The sequence below is a fragment of the Oryzias melastigma genome, linkage group LG18, assembly GCF_002922805.2.
Source record: "Oryzias melastigma strain HK-1 linkage group LG18, ASM292280v2, whole genome shotgun sequence".
NCBI classification, from domain to species: domain Eukaryota; kingdom Metazoa; phylum Chordata; class Actinopteri; order Beloniformes; family Adrianichthyidae; genus Oryzias; species Oryzias melastigma.
In genome coordinates this window covers 18,843,845-18,862,815 of record NC_050529.1, presented here as the reverse complement: position 1 = coordinate 18,862,815, position 18,971 = coordinate 18,843,845, and the positions used below count along the sequence as shown (strand labels likewise).

General features: G+C 37.3%; 1 protein-coding gene across 2 annotated transcripts in view; it reads left to right on the top strand.

Annotated features, from left to right (window-relative positions):
• Positions 1-18,971, top strand: part of htr2cl1 (5-hydroxytryptamine (serotonin) receptor 2C, G protein-coupled-like 1) — a 227,722-nt gene that overhangs the window by 170,712 nt on the left and 38,039 nt on the right. The window contains exons 5-6 of one of the 2 annotated variants that reach the window (XM_036216569.1): positions 12,687-13,089; positions 13,212-13,734. In XM_036216569.1, coding sequence (XP_036072462.1) covers positions 13,317-13,734 — 418 coding nt within the window. In that variant the 5' untranslated portion in view covers positions 12,687-13,089; positions 13,212-13,316. Of the gene's footprint in view, positions 1-12,686; positions 13,735-18,971 lie in introns of both variants that reach the window. The other variant, XM_036216568.1, reaches the window with a different exon arrangement.

The window sequence follows — 18,971 nt, the reverse complement described above, 5'->3', positions numbered from 1 at the left end:
TGTATTATTTGCAGTACTACTCATAAAACATTAATATTTATAGTTCATAAAAAATGTCTAACAGCAAAGAGAAACATTTTTACTTCTTTTATTTTCTCTCTCATTTCAAACATTAGTATGACAAAAATAAAGCTTTGCGAGATCATCAAAGTCAAAGTAATGTGTTTTTGTTCTTTAATGAATGTGATTTGACATCTAAAAGTTCTTTGAAGCAAAACTCTTTATTTTCAATGTTGATGGAAGTCTGGATTGCATCTTCTGTTTCACTTTACATTCATTTATGATAATTTTTTTTGGTTCTTTATAGTAAAAAAAAAAGAAAAGTGACAGTAAAAGAGTTTCTTCTTATTAGCGGTAATTTGGTGTTAAGTTAAAAAAACAAAGTATTCACTGTCACACTGTAACACTTACATGAACAGGAATTGATTAGAAATTTCCCCGGACATAAGGAAGCATCTGAATGAGACTTAAACAGGTTTAACTGAACAGCAGTCCAGAGAAAAAGCCTTTTTCCAGTGAGTCCAGCAGAGTGATGGAGGAAACAGAAGGCTGACTAGATGTTTTGGCTGGAATAGAAACTGGTGTCTACGTGAAGGATTACATTGTAAAGAGGAAAGCAATCAATGGCTGGACAAGCACTGATGGCTGCTGCTGCACATTATGAGCACTATAAAGTATGTTTGTCTCATTTTCACAGCCACCGTCTCATTTATTGTTCCCTGTGCTTGTTTGAAAAGCTGTGCTCATGACGGCTGCTATAATCTTCAAAAATGCTTATCAGGTGCAGCATGTGTGTTTGGGATTCGAAGTTTGGTTTGTATCTGCTGCCATTTTTCTTTTGTCTTAAGCCTGAGTCATAACTGCCCCCAAGGGTGGACACAGGATGTCTGAGGGTGAAAAATGGGCAACTGTGTACGGGACGTGTAGATCGCCCGCATGAACTAGTAAGACCATAGATAGCTTGATAAACCAGTAGAACAGATGTTTATGCACATTTTTGTTTTTCCTATGGGCATGCTGCAGGCAACAGGTTGTAGCTAAAACTTATACAATTTAAAATGCTGACAAGATGATATTTCACTATTAATTCATGAGCATCCTTCAGTGTCTTGCCAAACCCCTGTCCACTAGGTGGCATCACGGGACACCGAGTCTCTTTGAGCAACTCTATACTGCACAAGAACAAGATTTTGCCAGACCAACTTGTGTTAAATTGTCATGAGACATATACTTATTCATTTGTATTTGGGACAGGTATCGTATCATGAGATGTGTATCGCTGCCAATGTCATATACAAATGTGGATTGTGGTACTTCGTGGCAGCCTATGAAAAATTGTTCTGGCATAGTCTTGGGATATATTGTGATGTGTATCGTATCATGAAATGTGTATTGCGATACATTTCGTATTGTCAGACTCTTGCCAATACACACCCCTAATTTACAGGACTGATACACACTCCTTGCATGCAGCCTGACTGTTAAAAATGTGGAAAACTCAGAGTATGGTTTGTGTGAGCATCCAGGGGGGTCTTGCAGGAACTTACAGATCACCTGCACACCCCGTACATCTAGCGTTCTAGGGGAGTCAGTTAGGTCTTGTGTTTGGACTCCAATGAACACAGGCTGTCTGTAGGAGGTTAGAAAGGTTTAGCAAGGAATCAGAAGTGGCGGGTATACTGCTTCTAACTGGTAGGAGATGCATAGAAATAAGGATAGACAGTTAGGACTTGTAGACAATACTTGACAGAAGTTAATGTATATTTGTCTTTGTTATGGCAGCTTGTGGACACAGATCAGTGGATGGCATCACAGGAGCAAAGGAGCATACACACTGCAGAGCTGACACTGCCGGGAATTAGGATTCTCCTTTGTTCCGTCCGATTCCACAAGATGCTACCACTCTCAGCTCAAACACCGGAACAACGCTGTGGTTACATTAACATGGGACAAAACACTGGCACAGGTCCACAATCCAGAATTCAGAATGAGGGCTTGAAGAACAGGCTAGGGCAGAGAAATCTCACCACTTGATCAGAGGCAGAGGTCCAGGTCAGTTGCCAGGACAACCAGTAATATGGGACTTTGACAAGGAAGGAGTCAACACGAACTGACATGAATACAGCTAGAGTGTATCTTGAGGCCTTATGGATACTTCACAATTTACTTTCAACACATAGTATAATCGTACGTTCCATTTCCTTGACATCCCTTGAGGTGGCCTAACAAGCCTCAAGAGAACTCCAAGACACTATCCTCCACACGCCCGTACAACCCAAATAATCGCACCGCCTGTACATCACCATCTTTATACAGGTGGATGTGACCAAGACATTAAAAATACAGAACCTCACATTTGATAATTCACACCAAATAAATCCCCATGTTAAAACCTGCTGCACAGTTGGAATTCCTTCCCCACCCGGCTTCTTCCTACCCTTCCAATTCAATAGGCCTTCGGAGGGGTAGAAGTGTCAGAAATGTTTTTTTTAAGTGGTAGCTGTAGCTGATGTTATGTAGTAGCTCCACGCTAACGTAGATGGTGACAATTGATGACATCATCGAGGAGTAGTAGTAACGTCGGAATTTGAAGAGATTATTTTTTCATTTCTCTCTGTTTGGGGGGATGAATATAGGGGTAGGGAGAAGCCAACAGGATGGGGGAAGAATTGGGATTTAGTTAAAGTCCTGTTGCAGCTTGTTGACATTTAACACTTGCTTGATTGAAAATGAAACCTCCTGACAGTTAAGCTCTAAACAATACAGAGGCAGCTGGTATTTGCCTTTGTAGGATCTTCTAATAAAAGCCAAACCAGCCCACCCTGATTTCCTGTCCTCCACAGTTTTATCTTTAAGAGCAGAAACGGCTTAAAGAAACAGTGCCGGACCCCCTGCAAAGAAGCCAAAGAGGAAGTGATGACATCAGGGCTTTTGGCAGTAGACCCTTTGTCAGCTTCCACTCAAATGTATGCGACTCTCCAGGAAGTCGTGGAGATACTTTGTGCAGTCACAACACCAATTAATATTCGTTAATGTGATTGATTAGCAGCGACCAGCAATTGCAAACTCTGAGAGCTGCAGTTAATCTCAGGCTTAAACCAGGGAAAGCATGTTTTTATTTTTTAAGAGTCAAATAAAAACATCAAATAAAATGTTGGCACAATAACTCTTGAAAAAGTCATTACCTCTGTAGATACAATCTGATTTTATTTGTGTTTTCCCCTCCTCCATCCTGTCACGATTCCACTTTCTTCTCTTTTCTTTCCCATCTTGCTCCTCTTCCTCCACTCTTCGGCCAGCTGGTGATGTATGGCTGCTTTATCAGGCCAGTTAAATGGTTTGCCTGCAGTGTTGTTTGGTGTTCTGTGAACAATGCTGATACGCTCTCTTTGAAGGATAAGATAGAAAGCAGCCTGTCTGTGGCGCAGTGTGCACGTCAACGGTGATAAACTCCCACATTATCCCGTCTACAGTATGAGCACCGGCAGTATTATTTCAAGTACAGCTATGCCGATCTTTAAATCTGGTCTTGAGCTAAAGTGTCATTTTCAATCATGTACGCAGCAAACTCAGTGGGATCAAAGCTGCAGTGCTATCGACTTCGTCACCCTGTTTGTCTCAGTGCAGGCATGGCCAAGACAACTAATCAATACACTGTGATAGAGGAGCAGCTTCTTCCAAGTCTCCCAAAAGATTTATTTGGGTTTTTCAAGACACTAACTTTGTAACGTGAAGAGCTACAAGCCTCCACTGATAAGCTGAGGCAGCATACAGGTCTCTTGAGATCGTTACAGAGAAAGCACTTTGAATAAAAAGATTGGAGTAGTAAATTGGTCAGAAAGATTCTTGTATTCACTCTGCCATATGTATTTGGCCAGAAAACATTTTTTTAAATTAAGGTTTAATGATATTACGCTTGTGAGGTACGAAGGAATTGTCTGACTAACCCAACATTTCCGTGCTGCAACGTTTGCTCCAAGTTCCTGTTGTTCTGCATTGATGTTTACATCTCTTTTCATTGCTTGAAACTGGAGACGCAAAGAGAAGAACAGACATGTTCTCTCTAGGGGTGCAGCGGTTCATCTCAACGACAAGCCAATTCATCTCATGATTTGTGGTTGCCGATACTGGTTTGTTCTGAACAATCGGATTTGATCCGATTCACTGACTTAAAATTGATCCAGGACAAAAATACCACCAGTGTGACTCAGAGATAAATACCTGCTACTGGACAGCATGCAAGTGCTCCTTGTATTTCTTGCAAATTACCAAGTGTAAATTAAATATGCACTAGTAAATACGAATTTATCTCATTTTCACATTTTTGTTTCGTAAAGTTCAGTCCGCTGTTGTTCTTCCATTTCAAAATAATGCAAATGGAAGAATATTCCATTCCATTCTTCCACACTGTACAGTCTCATGTCTTTGCTAAATTCAAAGTGTTTCCACACATTGGATTGTAATGATTGATCAATTTGTTGCTGCCATCACGTGTGTTGTCTGTTCTTTTTTACGTTATAGTAAAATATCATGAATCCAAATGGTATTTTCCAATACTGCTATAATCGATTTATTTCATTTTGAAACAATTTTCTAATGATATAGGTTGATTTATTAAGGGAAAATGCCCGACGAAGTATGCATTATCAGAAATTAAGAGACACAGTGGAAGCATGAACTGTCTGACAGTGCTTCTGATAATGCACACTTTGAAGGGCATTATCCCATTATACTATGGTCACTTACTAAATAACGTTTTAATCAATTTTTAGTACTTTGTTCTTGTTATTTTTTGGTTTAAAGCGGACTATTTGATATGTGGTGCAGAGTGTTGTCGAGGTAACATGACAACACGATGCTGAGCAGGTACCAACTTCGACTGCAGCGGCAAAGGAAAGTGGTATATATGCTGATCGTCACAACAGATTAAATAAAGCAGCAGTTCAGAAAGAAAGTTAATCTCTTACCGCTTGTTTTTGTCCAGATTTTGAAGCACAAGTTTGTTTTAAAAAAGCCAGAGGACATTTGATCTTTGTGACCAGAATTGGTTTTTTTTAGATGTGCATTATCACATTGGATTATCACTTTTTAATCCACACCCAGCAGCTAATAAGAATTGAGTATTCAACCAGACCATGGTCTAAATTTGATTAACAACTTGCCTCAGACAGATTTATCTGATTGACGTAAGAATATAAATTGATTCATTGATTAAGTCGATTAATCGTCAAACCCCTAGTTCTCTCTGATTTAGTATTCCACAGCCCAGTTACTGCACTAAACTGTGATTAAATTTTAAAAAAACATACATGGGCCACTTGTTCTTGACTCATGATAGCGCCAATCAACTGCCTCTTAAGTCTGTGCAGCCGCAATTTGTTTAAAGTACGCCCTCCAGCTCAAACCTTAAACAAAAGAAAACAGCTCATTAATGTATGTGCTAAAGTAATCAAGAGGCAATTATTTTATATTATTTAAGTGTTAGATGCCCAAAGACCCAGTGAGTCACCAAACGTGTACAAAGTCATCTAAAACAAAGACGAACAACTAGGTTTAAGATCAATCATAAACCCACGCAACAATGCATAACAAGCATTTGCATAGAAAGAGAAATTTAAATCATGTTACCAGGATGCTCAAACCCATCATATTTTCTATGCCAGTTCCCCCAAAGTGAAAAGTGTTACTCCATTTAACATCTTTTTCCCAACGTCAATCACATTTCCAGTATAGGCCTCTGTTTATGCACTAGTAGTAGTTCAAATGTGGACATTGTAAAGAACATGAAAAAACACCCTCATTGATCTGACTCAACGAGAACCAGTACTGACCCCACTCTGGTCATTACTGCATCAGTTATTTTGGAACACTTTGTAGTTGTTTTAATATTCTGTAGCTTCACATAAAAGTGGTCTGCAGTGTAAGACATGTTGAGCTATAGTATCTGCAGTGCAGAAATAAAGACCAGCGTTGTTGGGGTTCAAATATCTACTACCTTACTAAGTAGCACTGACTCAAATTCCAATGACTGATTTTTAAATGGGATATTCCATGTACTTGCATAGCACTTTACTACCTTCTTAGAATGCTCAAAGTGTTTTACAGTCCCCCTCACACATTCACACACACACGTACACACTGATGGCGGCTCCACTGCCAAACACTGTTGCCAACCTACAACCACCAGGAGCGATGTGGAGTTCAGTGTCTTCCCAAGGACACTTTGACATATGTGCAAAAGAGGAACCAAACTGTGATCTTCCGACCAGTAAGTATCGATCTGAGTATCGATGGTATCGATACTAAGGTGATGAAATCAATACTTTAGTTTTTCTTCAATACGTTCAGTAAGGAGCTTGAGTTTACTTAGAGTTCATGTCAGCGCCGTGTCTATCTGTCTGCAGTGTTGCCAGATTGGGGGGAAAAATATTCAAGATTTGAGCAAAAACTCGCCCAATCTGGCAACATTGTCTGTCTGTAATGCAAACAGTGCACACACACACATTGCCACTCCCCTCTCGCCAGAGAGTGGAGAGAGTCATTAAAGAGCCACGTATTTGCACCGATGCAAGTATTTTTTGGTTTTGTTGTTTATATTGCTGTTTTTATTCAAAGCACCTAATAGTTCCTAAGCGCGGCTGTGTCTGGAGCTCACCCCTTCCCCAGGGGATGGGTCAAACCTTTTATAATTATTATATTATGCCAACATGTTCAATATTTAATGCATTTTCAGGTCATATTGTAGTAATTAGTTAAAGTTTCTGTCTGGTGTTTTATTATACACGTATTGAACAAAAACCTGTGTATTTCCAAAATGATTCTATAATCAACAATTTAAAGAAAAAAGCATCATCATCAGTGATACTAGGCCTGTAATTATTTGATATTGGATTGAGACCCAAATTCCCAGATTTGGTCCACCCCTACTGATCAGAGGTCGGCCGCTCTACCACAGTCGCCCTATTCACACAGTCTCAAAAGTAATTAATAGAAAAATACCGAACATGAAAAATAGCAAAATATCATCTTATTGAGAAAAAAATGTGTTTTTACATTTACAACTGACGATGTTGATCATTTTTACATTTATTTCAAATTAAAGTACAATACAATTTATGTTCATTTTATGTTCATTTCCCACACCTGTTGACCTCAAATGATCTCGTCTGTCATTCAAACGTTCCAAAATATTGATGTCCACATAACTGACCAGAAGTGGTCTCTGATCAAAAGGATCTGAAATGATCTGCCTGTTATCCAACATTCAGTGTGTTGCTCTTCTTCTTCCAGTTGAAAGGGTTTGATGAAAATCAACTCTTCTGCATCTGAGGGAGAAAATCCCTGAACTAAAGCACTTTTGCTGAATGAATGCTCCTCCAAACTACCTCTCCAGAAACATCTGTTCTGTTTAGGGGCTTTAACAAACAAACAACATTTCTCAAGGAGAAAAAGAGTCAAACTAAAAGTTTATGCCTAATCTAATCTCCTCTTCATTTTGTACGACTCTAACAAGATGAAGTGGCATTTTGTTAGTTTTGCAGTTACATTAGGTAAGATCTAAGCTCATCTTAGACTTCAGAACTGGTCAAAGTACTATAACAGGATACTGTGTTTTCTTGCTGTGTCACTGCTTTACAGATTTGCAAAGTTTTGTATCCTGCATCTACATAAGCCTTTGATTGCGATCAGATCTTTGTTTTTGTTCTATAATCCCGGACTTGCTTTTCTATTAAGGTTTGAATTTTGAGAGACGAAACAAGCGAGAAAAAGTGTGACAATGTGTACAAAGTGTGTAGTTAGAGTTTTTACAGCCTTAAAACATCTGTGTACTTAACCTTTTACGGATTATTTATGAAACTTAACCCCAGCGAAAACGAGGGAACACTAGTACATACATAGGATGACCTGATTATTGTTGTAGCCTCAAAGACATATTAGGTCCAAGAACTAGAAAAATAACCCTTATCAAAAATAAGAATACTCAAAGTAAATGTTTTCTGTCATCTGGACCCCACAAAAGAGCACGAGGGTTAAGCATTGAAAAGTATATTTCCCCAAGTGTACAAAGAGTATATCGGCAGTTTACTAACAAGTGTACTTCTTGGGACTAAGTTGGCCTACTTAGTTTATAAAAAGTACACTTAGAAGTATTCTTAAAGTAATCATTCTGGTACACCACATGTGTCAAAGAAAAGGGCCGGAACCGGCCCTCTGGATAATTCTTATTTATTTAATATTTAATTTTATAAAATATGTATTTTATGGAAAGTAAAATATTGAGTTATTTAAAGTTTAAGTTGATTTATTTTGGAATGATATTTTTGCCTGTTTTTATTCATAATGATTTCAAAAAGTTATATTTTTAAAGTTTTAAAAATGTAGTTTTAGTGTTCAATAAATGTTAATGATGTTCAGCTCGTGACCTAAGGTGTGTTTTGGATTTTGGCCCCTTGTGCGATTGAGTTTGACACCCCTATGATATACTATTAGCTTACTGGCAATACACTTTAAGTATATAAAAGTACACTTTGAAGTATATCTAATTTAGCTTTTAAGGTTTGTTTTTAGTTGACAATAATAAACTTCTACAGATTAGTGTATAAAAATAAATTTTTAGTATACTAGAATTATCCCAAAAATATATCTACACCACTTTTAATGCAGTGTAAGAAAATGTTTAAGGTCAGTGACAAGTATAGGCTAAGTGTATTATATTTTAAGTACAGTATAATCCAAGTATACTTAACATGAACGGTTGAACTTGTAAAGCTTATCTCTAAAAAATAAACTAAAAGTATACTATCTTAATTTTCATTTTAAAAAACATCACTTAACCTTTGTGGTCTCTTATGGGTCCAGATGACCCCACCCTGATATTGAGGTGTGATCCCTCCCATGACAAAAGTGGACAGGATTTTCACGGACACCAGTAAAGATAAAAAACCCCTTCTAGTGCTACTAGTTCTACTAGTGCGTAATAACTCAGAACTACTTTAATACTATACTATTACTATAATACTAGTTGAGGAAAGGCGTCAGAACCCTGACAGGTTTCTCCTCTGTTTGCTTTTTAGTGAAACACCATCTTGTACTATCATTCTGCCATTATCTGTTTCCTCTACCAAGTTCTTTTTTTCCTTTTTTTAAATCACAAAGAATATGTCAAGTTGCTTGTGTGTTTTTTTATTTTTTTATTTTTTTATTTTTTTAAATCTTTTTAGGTTTTAGGAATCTGTTTTTCCAAAAATGATGGCAGGCTAGAGCTACATTTAAAACTCCATGTTTTCCTTTTTCTTTTTTTCCAAAGATATTGTTTCTGTAAACATCTGAATGTTCAGAGCTCACAAGCTTGCCAATGCTTTCTGGTTTAACAGAAGTAGCCTCAATTGCTGGTAATAACTTAAATGCTTAGCAGATTAACAGCATTTGGCAGATACTTACTCTCCTAAATCCTCTGGAAGCATTGAGGTGTTTTTGGCTTAGTCAGGAGGCATTTAGCTAAGATTACCACTGACAAAAACGAGGGGGAAAAAAAGGTGTGTAGAAATAAATTTAAAAAAATCTGGCAAATTACACCAATCCATCTCCGTGTATTTACTTACAGACATTTGTTGACTAATTAAAATGAATAAAGGCCTTTCAGAATATTTAATGTTTTTTTAACCATTTAAAGCCCACTGCATCAAAGAATTGACAGAAAATTCAAATGTTTTTAAATGGAGATGTTTTTTTAAACCCTTTGATAAAATCCACAAAAGAAAATTGGCAATATTATTTTTTTTATGAGATACACTTATAATTGTTTAAGATTTGATACATTTTGAAAAACATCAAGTGCCACAGAATTTTTTTTTAATATAATCTTTTCCAAAAATCCCTACAGTTCATAGTTCAAATTGTCTGAGGGTTCTGGAAAAAAAACATCTTATCTTCCCACTGTCTAATTTGATCAACACATTTATAACATATTGTAACTGTTTTATAAATAATTGGTTATCAACAAATGTTCTATTGTTTTAATACAGCAAGTCGTTTAAAAAATGAATTACAACAGATTAGTTATTCTCACCATAAAGTTGTGAAAACTAGGAAAAACTTTTTCCCGCCAAAAGTGTTTTTGAGAGCTCATGGGGGCAGCCATTTTGAAATGAGCAGGAAAAGCCCTTCTGCTGCCCCTAGTGGAATGATGATGAGGTACAGGGGAGAAAACATGAAGTAAATGATATCCAATGTTGTTTAAAGGACATTTTAGATCATGTTAATGAGTTAGGGCTCTCAGAAATGTGTATCAAATATGATATAAATGGTTATATAGTGTCAAACAGGACATTAATTTTAAAAATATTTGCAACACAAATTAGTCATTTTTTATTCCTTTTTGAAGGGTTTTCTTGTTTTTGTTTGCAACTACTCAAATATGCAGCCAAAAAATAACAACAAAATGTATTTAAACACATTCTAATAAAGAAAAAGCCCAGACTGTCATCAAATTGAATTTATCCTAAGGCAAATGCTCTTACATTCGCTATCAGATATATTTCTTGATGAAGTTCTTTTCTAATGCAATTTTAGTCTGTCATTGGTTCATCAACAGGGTTTTTTTAACATAATCACATCGACTATATGACCTGTAGTCTGCAGAAATGCAGGGTTTCATGCTGTTTCATCACTATCATGGATTTGCCATTAGAGATGCGGCACAGAAATCATGTGTATGGCTCATTTGTGTGTTAACATGAAAGCATTACACCAATCAGGCTAATTATCTAACCCCCAAATTATCTAACCTCATTAATCACCAGATTAGTACGCTGATAGTGTTTTACTTTGTCCTTTAGCAAACGTGATCGGTAGCAAAAAATTGACGTGCAGTAAACCTGGCACCACACATTAATAATGAGTTATGTTTGTGCGTTATCGCTGTGAGACGTTTCATTTGCATTCATAAACAAGGCAAATTACAGCACTAAGACACTTGAACAAATTTAACACTAGCAAGGGCTTTGAGTGGATTTTATCTCTACAGCAGTATATGAACAAGAACACGGACACAGGCGGTGATCTCCTGCTGCATTCTCCTTGATCTTGCAGTATCAAATACTCACTGCCCATTAAGCAACCTTAGCTGGAGGCCTCCCTCTGTCTGGAGATGTGCTGGCGTTTTATCTCACACACACACAAAAGTAAAAGCCTCACAAGGCAGCACATAGACTCATTCACTTTTCATGCCCACTCTCAATGGCTTCACAATTGCCCACTCTGTTGCTTACTGTTACAGGCAAAGATGTATGTTGGCAAACATGCTTAGTTACACACACACGACCGCCTGGACTCCTTCACTTTTCCCTGAAGGCATTTATGAGGTGTTAAATCAGTAAGCTGACTAAGTGGTTGGAATAAACAGAGAGGACAGCAGACACTTTGTCCAGCAGACCCTTCAAAGTGATAGCATAAACATTCAAGCTCCTGTTTCACTTTGGGTCCTTCGGTTTATTTTAGACCACTGTAGTTTTAATGCACGCGTTTGCTTTCTCTCACAGACCTTTTATTAGGAGTGACGACATTGTCGTGAATTACTGAAGCGTAGGATAGAGACCCTGCACGGAATGGGAATGAAGTGTGTGGGTTGGCGAAGGCTCCAAAGGTAAAGGGGAAGATTTAATCAAAGTAAAACATAGGATGGGATGAAAATAAAGAAGAAAACCGATCACTTTGTACTTGTATTTGCAAACACAAATCATTAAAATTAATCTCAATGGGGAGAAACCACCAGTAAGATTTGGATTAGCAAATTTGATCAAATACAGTCAACTTAGCCCTTTACTGTAGCCTTTACACACAAAAAAATGCTGCTTGACAGTTAATCAAAATTGTGTTTGGAGGAGCTACTAAGTTTTGACATCATTGACTGAATATCTCAATAATAATGAATTGATGACATATGATGTAGAGCAGGGGTGCCTATATATATCAGTGTAACATACTATGTTTATGTACTAATAGTTCCAAGACTACATAACAAGAGCGTTTCTAAAGCGTGACTGGGATAACCATGACTGTGCAAACGGCGGCCTCTGCTCCGTGGGCAGCACTCAAGAAGCGAATGTTTCAGGACAACACTGCTACCTGGGTGGGCTCAGATCCGCGCTGATCTGGCATCAGGACTGCTGGGTCAGACAGGAAGTCTCAGTCTAACTTCCGATCAAGGAAGCACGCGAAAAATTTCAATGTGTTCTGCATGTTGACAATAACAATTCTTGAGTGTTTTAAACACTTACTGTATGTGGAGTGACATGTCTCACAGGATGTACGATTGGCCGTTCTGTATGTAGATCAAATATTTCAAGGCGAAAATGATGATTCGCTGACAAATTTTTGTTACTTTTGCTACTTTTTATTTTTAGCTACTTTTCTGCACAACAAAATCAGCTGATTTATTTTAATTTTGCAAGCCCTTCACTACTGTAAAGTGATGCACACCTGTGCAAGGTCACTTTTTCCTACCTCAGAATCTGTTGGAATTATGTTATTAAAGACACAGTTGAAGAGTTGTGGTGGTCGAAAGAATGTTAATGGAATGAAAAAAGGGACAGTTGAATGGTTGTTAAGCTTTGAGTAGATACAAACATAAGACACATCTTTCAAAAGAAATAATGTATTTTTCTTTGTGTTTGTTGTCGTTCTAGCTCGAACGGATGCCACCGACTCTGATCCGACTAAAGGAACCCAGTTGGACACCATAAAGTAGAGCAATAAAGACTTAAAGTCAAATGCAAATACGGAAGAATAATAATGCTGTCTGGCAAACTAGCAGTGGATGGGCACTGAAGCTGTGAGGAAACATGCCATGGAAGTGAATTGATACATTTTGAGCTTTAAAGTAGGGACTCTAAACGTCTCCAGTAACAAGCAGGAGATGTGGCTTGACACCAAGGAATTAGTTGGGACATTCTGGCTCAGAGAACACCTTAAGAACTATTTGCCAATGGCTTGTTGGCAGAAAATGGGAGTTCCAAACCTCAGACAGCAATCCACCCAAAAATCTGATTGTCTGCAGCCAACAAGACATCCTTTCAATTCAACTGAAAAGTAAGATTACTTGTATTTTCTTCCTGATTTTCCTCTCATCCTGCCTTCCTGTCAAGTCTCCCATCTTCCCTTATTTTCACCACAAATGCTAATTTTCAAGAATTCTGTTAAATCTTTTTCAGTCCAGAGTCCATAGCTCTCCCTGCCTATTTTCTTTGTATGTGGTGAATAAACTAGAAGAATCCATACTTTATTATTCTCCAAAAAGGTGACTATATTTCTGTGGAATGGGTGGTCCAGCAAGAGCTCTTCTCGGAGGATTCAGCACAACCACGTCCTCCCTGGAAGTCAGGGGTCGAATGGAGTGGTCCAGCAACAATCCCTTAGATCTCAACCAAACCCTACCATGGGAGGCAGGAGACACCAGCGGAGGTGCCGCTGCCGCAGCCGCAGCTTTGGATCTGGAAAACTCTACAAGTCAAGAGGCTGTCGCAAGGAACGTCATCAAAGAGAAGAACTGGCCGGCGCTGCTCATCCTCGTCATCATCGCATTAACGATTGGGGGAAACATCCTGGTGATCCTGGCGGTGTCGCTGGAAAAGAAGCTCCAAAATGCAACCAACTTCTTTCTGAGGTCGCTAGCGGTGGCGGACATGCTTGTAGGCATCCTGGTTATGCCCATCTCCCTTATCAACATCCTCTATGGTGAGTCGAGAACTTTGAAAAAGCATGTGTTTGAATTACACATAGCAAGTCATGGAATTGATTCTGATGCCTGACTAAAACAAAACAACCAGAGAGCTGCATCTCTGTTTGGAAAAGCCTCCATAGAAACTGAAGCTTTATTAAGAGAGACATTGTAGAAAACTCTCTGACCTGCCACAAAGTTAAAACCGCCCACCTCATATTGTGCAGGAGCACATTGTACTGTCAAAACGGCTTTGACTTTTCAGAGCATTGAGAAATGACCTCTGGGAGCGTCCTGTGTTACCAGACTTATTTTAGCCCTGTGTGTGTTACCGAGTGGAAAGACTGTGGATCCGACTCGTTTAAGCCAGTCCCACAGATACTCACTGAGACTGGTGTCGGGGGAGTTTTGAGGCTTGCAAAATTACTTTGTTGTTTTCCTGGTGTAGTCTTAGGGCAGTATTTTTATTGTTCCCGGGTGCATTGCCTTGGTGGAAAGGGCCACTGATGCAGTGCTTTAGCTACATGGAGATATAGCAGGTCGGCAACTCCACTAAAACTGTTGTCAATAAATAACACAAGAATGGGAAGATCCAGAGTTTCCTGAGAGAATGTTGTATCATTATTGTTTTTTACTCTACCATGTTATACTGTGTGATGAGACAAGAAAACAATGGGAATTTTTAGTGAGGGTGGAAAATAATTATCAGGCAGAGGTCTAAATTACATATTTATCCATTTTTTATTGTTTCTATGGACATATTTGAGCCAGTCTTTCTTAATAGTCTGAATTTCACATTTAATATATGTTTTAAATTTTAATTGTCTACTATATTCTAAACAAAATCAGTCTCATTTCAGCAAAAGGAACATTAGTCTAATTTTTCTCCATGTACAAAAAACAAAACAAAACACTTAACAGCTATTCTTTGGAGGAGATACTTACTTCCTATGACAGTACCATATATATATATTTGTTTACATACTTAGATTCCAACACTATTCTTTAAGAGCAATAATTGAATTATCTGAATTGTATTTACTGTACTCTACAACAAGCATGTCCAAAGTGCGGCCCGTGGGCCAAATGTGGCCCCCATTTAATTATCCAGCGGCCCTCAAGTTACTTTCATAAAATAAATAATATTTTAGCATTTTCTAAAAATCGTGTGTGTATTTCTTGATTGTAGTTGGGTAAATTATATTTTCATTTTCACCAGGAAGCGGCTTTAACATACGAGACATAGGCTACTATGACTTGTTAACTGGGAATGAATAGTGTGAAAACTTGTCAAAATGACAGCAATTTTAGTAAAAAAAAACTATTAAGATGTATTTATTCTATGGTAAGAAATCGAAAGTATGCCATTGCAATGAAATGTTCATTAAATAGTTTAAAGAGTTCAATTTAATGTCATTAACACTAGAAAACATTTGCTATAAAAAGTTAAAAGTTTGACTTTTGCTTTTAATTTTTACCTGATATAATATACCCAATAAAAAATATTTCTCATTAAAAAATAGATCAAAATATGTCAACACGTAATAAATTAGAGTAGTTTCATTTCATTTTCATCTGTGTTATGTGTAACAAAATGGAAAATAAAAACACAGGAAGATCCTGAAAATATGGTAGAAAATTACTGAAAACTTAGGAATTTTAGAACAAAAAAATGTAAATATACATATGAATATATAAAAAAAATGGAAACTTGGCCTTTGGTTCATTCATTCCTGGGACACTTGAGAGTTTACCAACGAACACTTGGAAAAATGCAACATATTGAAAATCATGTAAATACTTTTGCACAGGTGAAAACCACCCGGTGATAGAGCTGTAGGGTTAAAGGGTTATCGAAAACCAAATCAACTTTTTTTGGGGCTTTTTTATAAATGGGGCTATAAAAGTACTGTCTGTTGGTAATTGCCACATTTTTGACAAATTAAAATAAACTTGTTTTATTCTTGAAAATATAGTCAAAAACTGTCTTTAAGATGCCCCCTACAGGTTTAATAGAGCTATTACATTTGAATTTTGTGTTTGGTCAAAGCATTTAAGTCCCACGTCATTTTAGAAGATCCACGTCATGATCTGCAGCTCCAGTCATGATAACAGTCCAGTTCCCCAAGCCCCACCCCTCTGACTGGATTTTCACATTTTGGGTGTGGGCGGGGTCAGCCTTCAACTTCCCTGTTTGGTTACCCTTTAAGTAGTTAAAACAATGTTGGGTAGTTTGGTAGGCCCTCACATGTTTCCACCTTACTGAATCTGGGCCTCTTTGGGAAAAAGTTTGGACACCACTGCTCTACTATTTAACGTGGAATAAAATCTTAAAACCAGTTAGGAAAATGCAAGAATTTGTACTTAAATAGGACCAGAGATGAAAAATAAAAAAAAGAAAAAGGAGCAAGAGAATAAATATTTTTAGCTGCCAATTTGTTGAAAAAAAAAAACAATTGAAACGAAAAGGAAGCTCAATTCTTTGAACACGGCAGGATTGTTAAGTTGGATAAGCGAGGCCGTTCAAAACCTGCCATCGCTTCTAAGGTTGGTCGCTGTAAAAATAGTAGTTTTGAATTTTTAAAAAGGGGTTGCAGAACAAGAAAGTCAAGTGGCAGACCCAAAACATTACACCAGCACTGAGCTGTAGATTCCAAAGAGCAGTCCATCAAGACAGAGAATGGTTCTTGACTCGAATTAGGGCCATCACTTGTGCTGTAAGAGAAGGGGGATGACTGGGCTTTTCAACAAGACAATAATGCATTTCCAGACAAGAAATGTTTTTTTTTACCTAGAAAATTCCCCCCTTTTGACCATCCTGCATGCTCTCCCAATTTAAATGTGATTAAGAACATTTGGGGATGGAAGGGAAGTTTACACAAATGGACATTAGTTCCAGACATTGGATGAATTGAAAGAATCTTCACCAACCTTTGAAAACACTTGCCAAAATAAGTCTTTGAGGTGATTAACAAGAATGGTGGAGCTATTCATGTGATAGGGTGATGTAATAGGGTTTTTTTATTTTTTTATTTTTTTATCCGATGGTCCTAAACTCTTGATCAGCTCACAAACTCCCCATTTCAAGTGTTTGGCCTCGTTTAAAATCATTAAAATGTATTCATGTGATTTCTTATCAGGTCTTAAAATGTCAATCAGTTTATAAAGATTGCAAATATTTCTGCTTGGTTTTTCTTGAACAGACAGCGGATTTTCAAGTCTTCGGATCCTCGCTAAAACCCTATTAAGCACTGAGACGAGTGTTTGTTAATCAATGCTTCCGCCTGTGTTCTACACACCACCGCTCATGTTAAGCCAGTCCTCAGTGCAAAAAGGAAGCAGATTATCTAAGCGCTTGTAAAGGTTGGTTTCTGTGTAAAAGCATCCCCCTAAAACTCAGTCAATATTTGAGCAATCCACATTTCGACGATTGATCTGAAGCCTGCACCCACTCACCAGCTGTAGTCGGCACACTGTAACAAATGCACTGTTAGTATTTCCCTTGTAATTATTGAAATGATTACAGACTCACTCGAATGCTGCACATTTCTGCTTTGCATTTGATTTAAGTTTCATGCCAGCTTGATAATTGCAATGTCATGCCAGCTTTCAGCTGTAGCTATTGCTTACTAAATCACAGACATGATTCTGCACCAACACCTCCTTTTCCTGTAATAGAGAGGATTAGGCGTTTTAAATACGACGGTTTTATTTTCTCCTGTAAAGCGGTTGAGAGCGGTAGCATTTCAGCCGGGTCTTTTACTTTTGCACATCAAAGAGTTGTCCCTATAAATGTCAGCGTCACAAAAGTGATCATCGGGCCGATAGTGCGCAGCTAAACCTTTCTCAGTGATGTACACAAACAGACGTCAACCTTTACAGTTTTCAGTGATGTCGATCCGCCTCACAGCTGACATCACTGATCTTAAGGTTAGGGTTTTAGATTTGTGTTGCCTTAGCTGAAACCTTATCAGGAACTATGTAGAGGTCTATTTAATTACCTTTCTGTCGATTGAGAGGAACTGGACAGAATCCAAAATAAGTTAACGAATAATTTTTACCAAAACTTTACAACAACACGTCTGTTTATGTTTTTTGTTGATCTGTTTTCTTGAGAGAACTCAACTAGTTATCAAGAAATAACTGGTCATCTAAAAAAAAAAAAAACATAAATAAGTAAAAGTTAACTCACTGTTGCTAATCCACTTCAAAATATTAGATTTTTTTTTCAAGCATTACTTCAAAGTTATTTCAGATATACATAACTAATAAATAAGACTAAAACTAAAATAATAAGTTGATGTTTGTCATTTAGGCTCATATTTACAACAAACTGAGGTTGACTTGGTAGAAATATATTTGTACTTTGCAGAATTGCAAATTAATTTCCTAAAATGTGTTTTTTTACTGATCTCCAAATAATGAAATTATGTAAATTGTGATCTGAAGAAAACAAAAACATTTTCTTCCAAGATCACAACCATATTTTTCCATTTTCTTGAGGAAACAAGAGTAGTTCTATTCTATTTTATGTGGTCGTTCTTCTCCACTGTAAATTCGTACAACAATCAAGATGAAGTCTTTATTGGCTTTAAAGGTTTAAAGGCTTAAACTGATGGTAGAGTTTCATATACTATTAGTTTTTTGAAACAACCAATATCAAATAATCTCTAAATGTATCGTTTTACAATCCATCTCTGTGAAACAGCAAAAATAGATTGAAAATAGACTCAAAGTAATTGTTATTTTACTCTGTGTACTTAAATACCAAATCCAATCATCTTTTAATTACTTCAAACATTTTCCCAGAGGTCTTTTAATTACGATTATGCAAATTTTAGCCAGAATCCACAGTTGTGTCGTTAGTTTTTGGAGAGCAGTAGTAGTTCTTTAGAAATTCGTCTTTGAGTTTTGGGCGAGACTTTTAGCCCAGAGTAAGCCTGCCCTCACTTCCCATCATCCATCTGTTTACAAGCTGTCCCACCAGCTAACAGCTAGCCAAAAATTGCGAGCAATATCGGAGCTGTCGAGTCAATCCTCTACAAGTGGTTGAATCGGAATGGAGGAGGAATACTGTCTTTTTCTAACATGTTTTTAACTGTTTCTGATTCACAACCATTTGAATAAAGAAACTGTAATTTTAATCTTAATTTTCTTTATATATGTCCTCCATCATGAGAAAAATATTAAAAGAGCACATTAAAAACACCAAAAACACAGTCTTTAAACATGCCCTTTTTTAACTGACAACCCT